A 15,442-nucleotide genomic window follows, 5' to 3' on the forward strand; every position below is an offset into this window, starting at 1 on the left:
GGAGGCAGACACACTCAGGGAGATTTTTCCTTCCTTAATCTGTTGTTATTCTCGTTGTTTTATTTATTTCTGGCTGTTATGGTCATTTTCTTGTGTTTCGGTGATGTATTTGTTTTCTTTAGCTCAGTGGTCCCCAACACGGTGCCCACGGGCGCCATGGCGCCCGCGGGGGCATTTCAATGCGCCCGCCAGGTGCTCGGGGCTGGCCTGGCCCCGGGCACATGGCGCATGGGCGCTTGCGGGGGGAGCGCCGGGTGCGCGGCACTCGGCGGGAGGAGCGCCGGCCCCGGGCGCGCGGCGGGGGGAGCGCCGGTCCCGGGTGCGCGGCACTCGGCAGGAGGGGGGGGGAGCGCCGGTCCTGGGCGCGCGGCACTCGGCGGGGGGGAGGGAGCAGGAGCGCCGGCCTCGGGCACGCGGCACTCGGCGGGGGGGGAGGAGCAGGAGCGCCGGCCTCGGGCACACGGGACTCGGCGGGAGGGAGGGGGTGGCGGGGAGCGCCGGCCCTGGGCGCGCGGCCCTTAGAGGGGGCCCTGCCCCCGGGAACGCAGCTATGGGGGGACCCCGCCCCCGGGCGCGCGGTAGGTGGGGCCCCGCCCCCGGGCACGTGGATGGGGGGGCGCCCCCGGTCCCCGCCCCCTGGCGCCCGGCGGGCAAACGGCCACGCCCCGTGGCGCCCGACAACCTAAAAAGGTTGGGGACCACTGCTTTAGCTGAACAGTCGGGAGAGTCCTGGTGCATTGGGGCTCCAGTCTGAAGCAAGTTTCAGTCCCCGAAGGGAAATTTTGTTACTAGTTTTGTTCTTCTTATAAGTATTATTATTATTTTTGAAAGAGAAAGACACAAGGGAAACTAACTTGGAAGTATAACAGGGGAAAACTGTGGTAACCTAATTAATGGAAAAAGCAGTCAGAGAGAGCTCCTGCTCGCTCCGTCTGTTGATGAGGGTGGTTGAAGAGGAACTGAAAGGGAGAGGGTTGAGCCGCACGCTGCAGAAGGCGGGAAGGGCTCGAGCCGCCACCTGGGCATGCGCGGCTCAACAGGGGGAAACTGCTTTGCAAGGCTCCGGTCTGCAGCTCAGGGCGACCCTTCACCTAGAGTGAAGCACCCACAGGGACACTAGTTCAAAGAAGAACATTATTACCATTTTACAAAGGGGAAAACTGAGGCACGGAACAATGAACAGACTTACTGAAGATCACCCATTAGGCCAGGAGCAGGGCCAAGAACAGAACATAGATCTTATGAATCTCAGTCCAATGCTCTCACTGCTAAGGCACACTGCCTTCCTAACTAAACTTAATTTACTAGTTCCTATCATATTGCCTAAGGCATGGGTACAAATCTGTATCCTTGCCACAATGAAGGAGGCAATATCGATTGACTGACTGTCTTACTGTGATAAAAGGGCGGAGGATTTTTTTTCTGGCTTACCCATATCTGTACATTCTGTGTTTTTCACTTTCTATAGATAAGCTGTCTGTAATACTCTGTTAGCTACTGATTCAGCCAAGTACCTTAATGGTTTATACATAAATTATCTTTTTTCAGATTTGACAAATATTTTCTTTAAATACCTGAATAATTTTTCCAATAAACCAAGGAACTGGTTGAAGATTCATTTTTGTAATATTTTCATCGAGTGCTTGAACAAACAGCTCGTAGTCTGGTTTAGGAAGAACCACTCCAGGAAATAGATCAGATATGATACCCTGTTAATGAAAAAACAAAACAAAATAGGACATTATTTAAGACCAGATTTACAAAAACAAAGAGTGTTACAAAGTACATAGCAAATGACAGGAAATAGGATTTTCAGGGGGAGTGTATTCAGATAGGCTGAGTCCTAATATAAAGGAACTAATTGCACCCACATTTTCGGACCTGCAAAATTTACACAGAACCTCTGTAGTTGTGGCTTTAATTGTCTCATTTGTACCCACAATCAGATAAAGGTGAAAGCTTTCTGTTTTGCACCCACAACTGAGTATCTCAAATGATACAGGCATGAATTGCTCTTTCAAAAAGCAGTCTCGCCAATCTTCTGAAAATCTGCCTCTACATGTATTGGGGGAGAGGTGAGATTACATAAGTAACGGAGAGATATGTGTTCTGTTATTTCTGTCAAAGTCCAGATCTTAGGTATTTATAATTAATACAGATGGCATTGAAGTCTGATCCATTTAGAAGAAAGATAATGTAAGCAAAACATTAGTAATAACATCATGGTTTTCACTCTGACTTACAAACAATAAAAAATACTTTGCTTGTAATTTAACTTTCCCCACTCCTCCTTCACAATACAAAGCAAAGGCCAGGCCTACACTTAAGTTAGGCTGAAGTAGCTACATTTGTCAGGGATATGAAAAATCCACACCCTGTGTACCACAGCTATGCTGACCTAACCCCCAGTGTAGATAGTTAGGTGTAGATGCAGCTATAAAAAGGGTAAAATGCTTCCATTGACATAGTTATAATCCCTGAAGGAGGTGATGTTCCAACAGTGATTTTAAAAATCCCTTCATTGGTACTATAGTCTGTCTACACTACAGGGTTTAGCTGAAGTTACTTAGCGATGTCAGAATAGTTTCCAGACAACACATCCTTAGATAAAAAAATTAGCATAAGTTAATGGAGTTACAAGAGATCATGTCAATGGTGTGTAATATATCACAAGGTAACTGAGAAAGCAACTCCTACCCCTGCTATACATTCATTTTTCAAAACAATACTAAGAGCCAAATTGTGCATCCACCCAGTGACTTCAATGGTAATGATGAAAGAATTTGGCAAAATTATTGTAAATTAAAGCAATGATCTGTCTTCTAAGTTGATCATGGCCACCCCATTGATCTGTCTGTTCATCTGTCTAGGTTCTTAATATTTGAATGAATCTATCTGTTATCTTACCTGAAAGAGAGGAACATCTTGTGCCAAGAATTTGGCTAAGTTAATATCCAGCAATGCTCGAAGTAACAATACACTTTCATTTTCCTCTGGGTACTTTAATTTTAAGTTTCCTGCAGCTGTCAGGACAGATTTAACAGCACGCATTCCATAGTCATAGTGATGCTGAGATGATAACTGCTCAGAGCAAAGACGGTAAGTGGCAACAATTTTCTGGGCAAGACTGTGGATGGCATATAAAAATGAAAAAATAATGTCAAATATAATAAAATATTTTCATATTTAAAGCCCAGATCTTTGAAGTAAATGGAGCGATGTCAATTTACACCTGAGAACATGCCCCAAAAGGAACAGAAATCGAAATGACAGATTTCTCCATTGTTTGTGGCATTGCAAAACAATAACAGCTGAAAAGCAATTTCCCTGTTCACATGCCCCAACATACTGTGGCAGGATCAGTCCCACTCCTGGGCCCCCGACTCCTGCTCAGCACATTGTCCCATAATCTAAGAGTCACAGTACATGGCTGACTCACCTTGGTTTGGGGCCTGTCATCTCCTTGTAGTCTTTGCTGCTTTTTTGGTTCCCCTGGTCTCCTTCTCAGGTGCCTGTCTCTTTCTCCAAACTCCTCCTTAGTTCTCCAAACTCTCTCACAGCTCTCCAGACTGCTTCTCAGTTCTCCACACTCCTTCTCTGCTTGCTCTCTCTCTCTCTCCTCACCCACAGGTTGGATTCTTAAATAGGCCTTCAGGCAGCCCTAATTAGTTTCACCTGGGCCTTAATTGATTTTGTAGCCGCCATGTCCCAGCTGCCCCTAATTAGCCAGGATTGCGGACTCTCTCTGAAAGAGCTGCCTCTTTCCCCTTCCACCAATCTCTTTAACCTGCTGTATCACCCCTGCTCTGTCACATAACCCCTTCCCCTGCTCAACACTATGGGGTTGGGCTACTTGGGACGGCAGGCAGTGCACCCTCAATAGGCCGTTGGCGTTGCCGTGCGTGGCTCCAGCCCTATGTTTCATTTGGAAGTGGAATGGTTGCAGGGACAGGAACCACCATGTTACTCTTGCATTCCTGTCTTTATTCTGGTGCATCCATTGTAGGGGAGCATGGTCTGTGTTGAGGGCGAACTGTCTTCTGAGCAGGTAGTATCGTAAGCTCTCCACGGCCCACTTTACTGCAAGGCACTCCTTCGCCACGATAGCATAGTTTCGTTCCCTTAGGAGGAGCTTCCGACTTAGGTATAGTACAGGATGCTCTTCTTGTCCGACCGTTTGGGACAATCCTGCACCTAATCCGACTTCCGAGGCATCAGTCTGTAGTATGAACTCTCTCAAAATCTGGGGCTGAGAGCACTGGGTCACAGCACCGGGCTGATTTTAAGTCGTTGAATGCGTCATCTGCTGCTGGGGTCCGTTTCACCACATCCAGACTCTCGTTAAGTCTGTTAGGGGACATGCCCTTGAAGCAAAATGGGGGATAAACCTCCGGTAATATTCCACTAGTCCCAAGAATGCCCGGACCTGTTTCTTACGTACAGGCCGGGGCCAGTTCTGTATTGCAGTCACTTTATTCAACTGGGGTTTCACTAAGCCCCTCCCTACTATGTACCCCAGGTATTTGGCCTCTGCTAGTCCTATTGAACATTTTGCCAGGTTTGCGGTTAGGGCAGCTTCCCTTAAGGTGTCCAGTACAACCACCACTTTCTCTAAATGTGTGTCCCAGTCCGGGGTGTGGATGATGACATCATCAAGATAAGCAGATGCATATGTATGGTGAGGGCACAGTAGCTTGTCCATAAGTCACTGGAAAGTTGCAGGGGCCCCATGTAATCCAAACGGGAGGACGGTGTACTGATATAGGCTCTCAGGGGTGGCAAAGGCTGTCTTCTCTCTGGCTTCCCTGGCCAACGGAATTTGCCAGTACCCCTTGGTCAGGTCGAGGGTGGTCAAAAACTGAGCCTTTCCCAGCTCATCAATGAGCTTATCTATTCGTGGAATAGGGTACGCATCAAACTTTGATATCTCATTCAACTTCCGGAAATCATTGCAAAAACGGAGGCTGCCATCAGGTTTAGGCATTAGGACAATGGGGCTGGATCATTGGCTGTGGGATTCCTCAAGGACACCTAGTTCTAGCATTTTCCTTACTTCTTTTTGTACCTCCTTTCGCTTTACTTCTGGGATTCGGTAGGGCCTGACATTCACTCTTATGCCTGGGTCCATGACAATGTGGTGCTCGACTTCAGTGGTCCGGTCAGGCTCTGTTGAGAACACATCTGAGTGTCGCTTCAGCACTGCAAGAACCTCTGCCCTTAGGCCCAGGGTTAATTCTGGGGAGATCCCCACCTGTCCCTGTTGGCTTTCATTCAATATTGTTGCCCCCTGAGCGAACAGCTCCACCTCCCTGTCTCGCCATGGTTTGAGCAGGTTAACATGGTAGATTTGTTCCAGTTTCTGGTGACCCGGCTGCTGCACCTTATAATCTACCTCCCCTATGACCTCGACCACTTCGTAGGGTCCCTGCCACCTGGTAAGGAGCTTGCTCTCTGCTATCGGGACCAGCACCATTACCCGATTGCCCACCTGGAATTTCCGGACTGTTGCCTGACGGTTATAGTAGGTTTGCTGGGCTTTTTCTAGATACTCTCTTACAATGGGGGTTATCCGCGCAATCCTGTCCTTCCTTCCTGTAGGACGTGCTCTACAATATTGCATCCGGGATTTGTCTGCTTCTCCCAGGTCTCTTTGGCAAGGTCTAGAAGGCCCCAGGGGTTTCGCCCATATAGCAGTTCAAATGGGGAAAAACCCGTGGACGCTTGTGGTACTTCTCGGATGGCAAACATGAGGTATGGGAGTAGGTCATCCCAATCTTTCCCATTTCGACTCACTACCGTCCAGATCATGTCCTTGAGGGTGCAGTCGAACCACTTGACGAGGCCATCCGTCTGCGGATGATATACTGACGTCCTCAGAGCCCGTATGTGGAGCAGTATACACAGGTCCTTCATTAACTTAGACACAAAGGGAGTACCCTGATCGGTTAGGATCTCCTTGGGTATCCCCACCCTTGAGAAGATTTGAACTAACTCCCTTGCTATTGTCGTGGAATGGGTATTTCGCAGGGGTACTGCTTCAGGGTACCGGGTAGCCTAGTCCAGGACCACTAATATGTACCAGTGTCCTCGGGCTGACTTTTCTAATGGGCCCATTAGGTCCATAGCAATGTGTTCAAAAGGGACCTCAATAATAGGTAGAGGTATCAGTGGGGCTCTCAAGTACAGGTGGGGCCCATAAAGCTGGCATTCAGGGCAAGAGGCACAATCTCGCCGAACCTCCATATATACCCCGGGCCAGTAGAACCTTTGTAAAATCTGATCTAGGGTCTTCTCAACTCCTAGATGACCCCCAAATAAATGACTATGCGCTAGGTCCAGCACGGCTTGCTGGTGATTCTGAGGCACCAAGAGCTGTTCCACTTCCTGTCCCGGGCCTGGTAACACTCGGTACAATAGATCCCTCTTAATAATATAATATGGTCTAGGGCCCTTGCACCTTCCTTCTACGGGGGTTCCATTTACTTCAATTACCTCGTTACAAATGTTTTGATATACCAGGTCTTTGGCCTGGTCCTGTCCAAAATTTTCAAGAGAAGGCCCTATCTGCCTGGGCTCTGGGGGTCCTTCGGCCTCTTCCATACCAAGGGGCCCTGCTGAGCTAGGTCTAGCCTCAGGCTCATCTACCTCTCTCAGTGCTTCATTATCAGCGGGGTCTGTTTCCCCACCGGCCAGGGCCTTCCTTAGGTTCTGGGTCAGAATTCAAATACCCAGTTTCTTGGCCACCCTCCTTTCCTGCCTTGATTTCCGGGGTTCCCCAGGCTCAGAAAATAGGTCCTGGGAAAATTCGTGGAAGCTTGGGAGGTGGCTCTCTTCCCTGGATTTAGTGACCTGCTCCTACAACTGAGGGAAAGGAAGTCCCGCCCAATCACAACTGGGCATGGAAGCCTCGGAACTACACCCACTGTGACCCTTGTAACATTCCCCTGGATCTCTATTTGTACCGGGATAACAGGATAATAATTGAAATCTCCATGGACACAGGAGTTCCCGGTGCGCTTGGCATGGGTTGGCTGGTCTGGTTCCATCAGCTGCCCAGAGACCAACATGACGGCACTCCCTGAGTCCACCAAGGCCGTGGTTTCTACTCCATTCATCTTAACAGGTCGGGTGCACTTAATATGTTGGGTGTACTGATGGGAGGCCATTGCTATGCCTGCCAAATTTATGAGATTGCAGTGGTTTCCCAGGTCTCCTAGGTAACACTGCACGGGTTCTGTTATGTTTGGACAGTGTGCCACTACATGCCCAATCTCCTCTCATGCGTAGCATTGATACCCTGCACCATCCCCCTATTTCTTGGGCTACTGGGTTTTACCCTGACCTTCCTGACCCCGGTCCCCAAGTCCCTTCACGGCCTCTGGCCGCTCTTCTGTCTCCCTCTTCCTCAGCCAAGTCTTACTCGAGGGTTCAGAGCCACAGGCCTTTGGGGCTAGCCCAATTCTCTTGTCTCTCTGGACTTCTTTGCTGAGGGTTTGCAAGAGTCTTTTAGTTGTTAATTGTCTTTCCACGAGGTTTACTATGTTGTCATATCAGAAGGGTTCACTCTGGCTGACCCAGGCTCGCAGATCGGGTGGTAGGCCCCTCATAAACCAGTCCAGGATAATAATTTCCACCATCTTCTCCAGGTTGTAGGTCTCCGGCTGCAACCATTTTCAGGCCAAGTGGATCAGGTCAAACAGTTGTGCCCTTGATGCTCTGCCCTCTCCATATCGCCACTCATGGAACCTTTCAGCTCTGATAGCAATGGTTACTCCCGACCTGGCGAGGATCTCAGCCTTCAGCTGGGAATACTCAGTGGCGGCCTCCTCCAGCATGTTGAAATAGGCCTTCTGGGCCTCACCACACAGAAATGGGGCCAGGATGCTAGCCCACTGGGCTCGGGGCCAACCTTCCCACAGGGCTGTCCTCTCAAAGGCTAGGAGTATGCCTCCACATTATCCTCCTTTGTCATTTTCTGAAGAAAACTGCTGGCCTGCAGGGACCGTGCTCCATCTGAGCCATGCACCTGAGTGGTCAGACCCTTCATCTGCATTATTACCTCCTGCAAGGTGGCTCGATCCTGGGCAGCCTGGCTCATTAGCTGATTAGTTTCCTGCTGTAGTCGTACTGACTCCTGCTGGGCAGCCACCTGAGCCTGGATAGCTTCTTGCTGTGCTGCAGTGGCTTGTATGAGGGCCTTTACGACATCCTCCATTTTGTTTTTTCTCCTATCTTACTAGGGTGGCCTAGTCTGTCTTGGGTGGATCCGCTGCAAGGTCTCACGGCAGCGAAACAATCCCACTCCAAGCACCACATGTGGCAGGGTCAGTCCCACTCCTGGGCCCCAGACTCCTGCTCAGCCCACTGTCCCATAATCTAAAAGTCACAGTACATGGCTGACTCACCTTGGTTTGGGGCCTGTCATCTCCTTGTAGTCTTTGCTGCTTTTTTGGTTCCCCTGGTCTCCTTCTCAGGTGCCTGTCTCTTTCTCCAAACTCCTCCTTAGTTCTCCAAACTCTCTCACAGCTCTCCAATTCCTTCTCAGTGCTCCACACTCTTTCACAGCTCTTCAAACTCCTCAACTCTCTCTCTCCTCACCCACAGGGAGGGTTCAGAAATAGGCCTCCAGGCAGCCCTAATTAGTTTCACCTGGGCCTTGATATTCCAGCTGCCCTGTCTCAGCTGCCCCTAATTAGTCAGGATTGCGGACTCTCTCTGCAAGAGCTGCCTCTTTCCCCTTCCACCAAGCTCTACAACCTGCTGTATCACCCCTGCTCTGTCACAATACATAAAACTTCATTTGCACAGAGTGACAATTCACCTGTATGCCAAGTTCCAAAAGTTCTAGGCCCTGCTTACAGAGACTTAAGGAAGCCATAAGTAAAATATAACCTTGTGCTTGGCCTCCACCCAGGAGTACATTTCAAGTAAAGATACATATCCAAGATTTTTGACATGTAATAGCTACCTTGTTGTGTGCTTTTGTTGTTTTACAAACTTGAATTGAAGTTGCATGGCTAATACCTTGCAGCTCTTTTGAAATGCCTTATCAGGAAATACACATTAAGGTGTTCATTTTCAAAGCAATGGATGTAGATTTTCAGTAACTGGAACAGCTGCTTGGATAAATATTTACCCAATATTTGGAAAATTTAGTCCAAATTATTAGTAGAAACACCACAAACATATTCTGCATCTTCCACACAACTCACAGAAGGTATGTCTACACTGCAAAGTTAATTCGAAATTACAGCCGTTATTTCGAATTAACTTTAATAGCGTCTATACATGTAAACCGCTATTTAGAATTTAATTCGAAGTAGCAGAGCCCTTAATTCGAATTTGGTAAACCTCATTCTATGAGGAGTAACGCCAAAGTCAAAAAAGCTATTTCGAATTAAGTGCTGTGTAGACACTTAATTCGACATAGGGGGCCTCCAGCCCTTCCCAGGGAGCCCTGGTGGCCACTCTGGCAACAACCAGGGAAACTTACTCTCCTCTACCCCAGCCCCGGAGCCATTAAAGGGGTAGACCCTGGCCACAGTGCCTGTGCCAGCTCCAAGCCTGCCAGCCCAGAGCCAGCAGTGGCCACTGGGGCCCCTGACCCACTGGCCCCAAAATATGAGCCAGCAAGCCACTGGTAGCCAGTCCTCCACCGCTCCCCAGGAGCAGTCTGCCAGCTCCCAGGAGCCTGACAGGGGCTGGAGAAGATGGGCGCCCTCCTGGTCCAGGGTGGAGATCATGGACCTTATTTAGGTTTGGGGGGATGCCCCCAACATCCATGATCTCTTTACTAGATGGAGGAACACGGCCGTCTATGGCAGGATAGCTGCCAACCTGGCCACCAAAGGCCACACGCAAACCCAGGAGCAGGTTAGCATGAAAGTCAAGTTGGTCCAGCAAGACCCGCAACCCTGAGCTTCCCCTCCCGCTTCTTTTCCTTGATTCCCTCTTCCAGCTCCCTCTTCCCAGGTTTCCCCCGCCCCTCTCCCACCCTTTCTCTTCCCCTCTCCCACCTCCTTTTCCCAGTCTCCCCAGAGGTTCATCCCTCCCCCCCCCCCCAGTTTTGTTCAATAAACCCAGTTTCTATTTTTGAACATATGTGTCTTTTATCTGACATCAGGAAGGGGGGCTGGGGAGGAGAAAGTGGAAGGACATAAGGGAGGAATGGGGCACGAGCCCCCCATGTGGAGGACCGGGGAGGCTCTGAGGGCTCTGAGGGGTGGACGCTCTCCCTCAGGGCCTCCTGGATCCTGACAGCCCCCCGATTGACCCCCTGGATGGCAGCCTGCAGCAAGTGCAGCCGGGCTGATTGCAAGGACCCCACAAGATGCACCAGCATGCCCAGGGGCAGCTCCGGCTCCATGTGGCCGAGTGCTGTGGGGTCCCGAGTTCGGGCACTCAGGGCACTCCAAGACAGGACTGCTTTGCTGTCCCTCATCAAGGTAGACAAGCAAGTGAAGAACACTGAGAACTGTCTGCCTGGGGTGGGGGTAGGGTCCCTTTAAGTATGGAGCTCAGTTAGCCTCAGGCAGCAGTCCCACACACTAAGTCCTAACCTGATGCCCTTCCGGCACTGGTTCTAGCCAGCCTTAACTTGAGTTCAGGGTCCACTCAGTGTGGACATGCTATTTTGAATAGCAAACCGCTATTTTGAAATAGTTTTTGTGTATAGATGCGTTATTTCGAATTAGCTTAATTCGAATTAATTATTTCGAATTAAGTTAATTCGAAATAGCGTTGTAGTATAGACATACCCAGAGTGATTAGCTTCCTGAGGAATTTCAAAGCCCACTCTAAGTAGAAAATTGAATTTGACTTACCTTCTAGAGTCAAGAAATCCCATTGAATAAAGTGAAATTTCACCAATCAAAGCATAATCTGGAACCATCATGGCAACTGTTCGGAATAATGCCTATAGAAGAAAAATTTAACAGCTAAAAAAATCGCATACCCAAGAATAAAGAATAAAGCAATAACTTGAAGGAGTTTTATAGGTGTAGAATTACTCTGTAAGTTCACAGATATTTGTCTTCCATTCATATGACTTTAGGAATCAAACTGAAGACAGAGGAACTCCATCATAATTGTTATTCTTGATTATTTGCATTGTGTTACTGCCAAGAGGCTTCAACCAAGATTTTGTCTCCATTTTGCTAGGCACCCCACATACAGCAAGAGACATTCACTACTCTGAAAAATTTACAATCTAAATAGATAAGAAAAAGGAAGTATTATTACGCAATTTTACATATGGACACACGGAGAGACTATATGGTGTGTAGTTATATTATATTACTTGATCAAGGTCACACAGAGAAACCGTGGCAAAGAGGGGAATTTAATTCAGAACCCCTTGGTCCTAGTCCAGTGCCAAAAATATTTTTCTCGTTGATTCAAGAACATTTGTCATACTTTAAGGCTGAGATTTGCACAGCTGTTTAGGGGATTTTAATTACAATTAATTTAATGGTAATTGGGCATCCAAATCCCTTAGGCAGTCAATAGATTGCAACCTGAATTGTCATCATATTCCATAATAGAAAGTTTTAAACAGGCAGTTTATCTGTGACAGGTAGAATGTGACCCTCAATGGATTTTCTAATTTTAACTAAACATTTCAAATATTAAGTACTCTACAAATTTAATGAACTTCACAACTCTTTTATTCCCAAAACCCAAGTCCAAAGCTTTGCATCTATCCTGTAACAGCTGCCATCATTTGCACCTATAACAGACCAAAAAGCTACATTTTTGTGCTGTTTATGGTATTAGACATGCTTGTGATATATATTACAAGAATATGCAGTAAATTTGGGAACAACAGGCAGTCCCCGGGTTACATACAAGATAGGGACTGTAGGTTTGTTCTTAAGTTGAATCTGTATGTAAGTCGGAACTGACATCCAGATTCAGACGCTGCTGAAACTGACCAGCGGCTGACTACAGGAAGCCCAAGGCAGAGTTGCTCTGCCCCGGGCTTCCTGAAATCAGCCGCTGATCAGTTTCAACAGGCTGAATCTGGACGCCAGTTCCGACTTACATACAGATTCAACTTAAGAACCCCAGGCGTCCCAAGTCAGCTGCTGCTGAAACTGATCAGCGGCTGATTCCAGGAAGCCCGGAGCAGAGCAACTCTGCCTCGGGCTTCCTGTAGTCAGCGCTGGTCAGTTTCAGCAGCGGCTGACTTGGGGACACCTGGGGCAGAGCAGCAGGGGTGCTGCTGGGTTGCTCCAGTAGCGCCGCTCCTCGGCGCTACTGGACCAACCCAGCAGCACCCCAGCTGCTCTGCCTCAGGCGTCCTGATTCAGCCGCTGCTGAAACTGACCAGCAGCGGCTGAATCAGGACGCCTGGGGCAGAGCAGCTGGGGTGCTGCCGGGTTGGTTCAGTAGCGCCCGGAGCAGCGCTGCGGGACCAACCGGCAGTGCCCCAGCTGCTCTACCACAGGCGTCCGGAGAAAAGCCGGGTCTGCGGGGGGGGGGGCATACTAGCTGCGCCCCCCCCCCCAGCAGACCAGGGAGACGCGGGCGGCGGACCGAGACGCACCACGGTCCTGCCACCCGGGTCCTCCGCAGCTTTGCTACGCGTCTCCCTGGTCTGCTGGAGACCAGCAGACCAGGGAGACAGGGAGCAAAGCCTCTGAGGACGCCGGCAGCAGGACAGCCATGGCACGTGTGGGCACGTCTGGGCTGTCCGCTGCCCGCGTCCTCAGAGGCTTTGCTCCCCGTCTCCCTGGTCTGCTGGTCTCCAGCAGACCAGGGAGACGGGGAGCAAAGCCACGGAGCACGCAGGCAGTGGACAGCCCAGACGCGCCGCGGCTGTCCCACTGCCGGCGTCCTCAGAGGCTTTGCTCCCCATCTCCCTGGTCTGCTGGAGACCAGCAGACCAGGGAGACGCAGAGCAAACCCCGTTTGTAACTGCGGATCCGACATAAGTCGGATCCGCGTAACTCGGGGACTGCCTGTATATTGTATTATGTTCGGTTTATTAACACTGTGGGCAGTGAACAATGCAACTCTAAGTGCGGAGAGTTACTAGGCAGCGTTTACTATATCCCTGAGATTGTAAAAGCTCCAGAGATACACCACTCCCTGCAGTGTTTGCATACACTGGTTTAAGGCAGTCTCAGAGAAGCAAGGACAGAAAAGGCTGAGTTTAAACAGACTCAGGCTCTTTCTTTTGCTTCAGCAAACAGACAAGACCATTGATCCTGGGGTGGGGTGGGGGCTATCCCTTGCTGTAGTTTTGGAAGGCTTTTAGCTTAGCAGGGCCCCATAAATAGACAGGCGATGTTCTACAAACGTTTATTGTTTTTTACATGTTGCCTCTGTATGCACTGTATCCTGAATAATGTACTGCTGAGAAAGAGCAGTGTAATGACATGTTACTGCTGGTATGTATTGTTCATAGCTCTTGGGAGAGAAAACAAGCATAGGTGCTGGTCTTGCTGGGACTATCACAGTGAACTCTAGTGAGCTATAACCTAAAAAGGAGAAGGAAATAGCATGCAGGTCCCTACCCAGAGCGAGATGATGGCTAGAACCCTGCTCAGATACAAAATTTATATCCGCATCTACATCGGTATATGCAAAAATGATATGATGATATCCACACTGACATCTGCAGGTGAGGAAATTACTCACCTTCAGTGTTCCTTCTAAACTGCGCTGTGGCACAGTTTCACAGATGATTAATCAGCCCTGCCCAATCAAAGGCTCAGGGTTCCCTGCATGGAGATGCAACAGCATGTCACGGCTCTGAGTCAATAGATCATTGTGTTTGGGGAGGGAATAGAGTGGCCGGGAAAACATAGAATCATAGAGCTGGAAGAAACCTAAGGAGGTCATCAAGTCCCGCTCCCTTCCCAAAGCAGGACCAACCCTAACTAAATCATCCCAGCCAGGGCTTCATCAAGCCAAGACTTAAAAACCTCTAGAGATGGAGATTCCACCACCTCCCTAAGTAATCCATTCCAGTACTTCACCACTCTCCTAATGAAATAATTGTTCCTAATATCCAACCTACACCACCCCACAATGTAACTTGAGACCATTGCTCCTTGTTCCACCATCCATCACTACTGAGAACAGCCTCTCTCCATCTTCTTTGGAACCTCACTTCAGGAAGTTGAAGGCTGCTATCAAATCCCCCCTTACTCTTCTCTTCAGTAGACTATATAAGTCCAAATCCCTCAGCCTCTCCTCGTAGGTTAAGGGCTCCAGTCTCCTAATCATTTTGGTTGCCCTCTTCTGGACCCTCTCCAATGCGTCCACATCCTTTTTGTAGTGGGGGCCCCAGAAATGGATGCAATACTCCAGATGTGGCCTCACCAGTGTTGAATAAAGGGGAATAATCACTTCTCTAGATCTTTTGGAAATGCTCCTCTTAATCAGAGCTGGCAAATCAAGCACACGCTTAGGGCAGCACATTTCCAGGGGTGGCATTTCCAGGTAGGCACCAGCGCAGCGCTGGCACCATGCGTGTCTGAAGCCTGCTGGCTGGCCCTGTCTCCTGCTCCTCCTCGGCCACTACCTCCTCCAAGAGCCTCTCCAAGCAGAGGCTCCACCAGACCCTCAGCCTGGACCCGGCCATCATCGGCAGCTGCAGCCGAGAGGAAGGGGACGGCCCAGCCAGGACACCCTGGGCCAGAGCAGTCGGCAGTCCCTTGGCAGAAAGCCTCGCCGCCTTCTCCTCCTGAGCCCTTCTGCACCCGGGGGGCAGCACACTCTGCAGCTCGCTCTCCACTCCCAGCACCCCGCTGGAGAAGTCCCCCTTGGGCAGCTTCCATTTCGTGTATGAGTCGAGCCCACAGGGCAAGAGGAACACAGACTGGGAGCTGCCCTTCCTGGCGCATACGCCCTCCAACTCTGCTCTCAGTGCCCCCAGCGGCAGCACCAACAGCCTCTTTTCCTTCCCCAGAAAGTGGCTTCAGCAGAGGAAAGGCCAGCAGGTGCCCAGCAGCCAGCAGGTGCCTCCGCCTACATCGTGTGGAAATCCCAGGTAGGACGTCCCCTTCCCGCCCAGGCTAGCCGCTGTGCCGAGAGGTAGCAGGATGGACCCTCCCCATGAGCTTGGGCATTCTGAGAACCCCCAACTTCCTCGGATCCCTTCTGCCTGAGGACAGGCTGCGGGGGTCTTGCGGGGGCAGGTCTCCCTTTGCCCCAGGGGCTGTACTGCTCCTTCTTATTGGGAGAAGCTCTCTGCTCCTCTCCCTCTTCACAGGGTGCTGAGCTAGCCCAGAGCTCCGTGTTTGTGTTGTTCAGATTTGGGGGGGCATTTGGCTCCCGCTGTGGCTGTTGTTAGAGGTTGAAGGGGGAATTAATTGGGTGAATGAGGAGACTGTGGTCTCCCAGGTTGAAGTCTGTAGCAGGTTCCCTTCTTGATCCATCATTAAGGCTAGGAGAGCACTTGACAGGTATGGCCAACAGAGTGCATCTTGAG

General features: G+C 49.8%; 1 protein-coding gene and 1 long non-coding RNA gene across 5 annotated transcripts in view; one reads left to right on the plus strand and one right to left on the minus strand.

Moving 5' to 3' along the window:
• DNAH3 (dynein axonemal heavy chain 3) overlaps positions 1–15,442 on the minus strand; it is a 165,512-nt gene that overhangs the window by 45,292 nt on the left and 104,778 nt on the right. For all 3 annotated transcript variants that reach the window (XM_075899422.1, XM_075899423.1, XM_075899421.1), the window contains exons 33-35: positions 10,824–10,915; positions 2,908–3,127; positions 1,575–1,709 (exon numbers count right to left, since the gene is read on the minus strand). In XM_075899422.1, coding sequence (XP_075755537.1) covers positions 1,575–1,709; positions 2,908–3,127; positions 10,824–10,915 — 447 coding nt within the window. The remainder of the gene's footprint in view (positions 1–1,574; positions 1,710–2,907; positions 3,128–10,823; positions 10,916–15,442) is intronic.
• The window catches only part of LOC112545815 (uncharacterized), a 37,364-nt gene that overhangs the window by 12,584 nt on the left and 9,338 nt on the right, over positions 1–15,442 (plus strand). The window lies entirely within an intron of this gene.

The sequence above is a fragment of the Pelodiscus sinensis genome, chromosome 16 (assembly GCF_049634645.1).
Source record: "Pelodiscus sinensis isolate JC-2024 chromosome 16, ASM4963464v1, whole genome shotgun sequence".
NCBI classification, from domain to species: Eukaryota; Metazoa; Chordata; order Testudines; family Trionychidae; genus Pelodiscus; species Pelodiscus sinensis.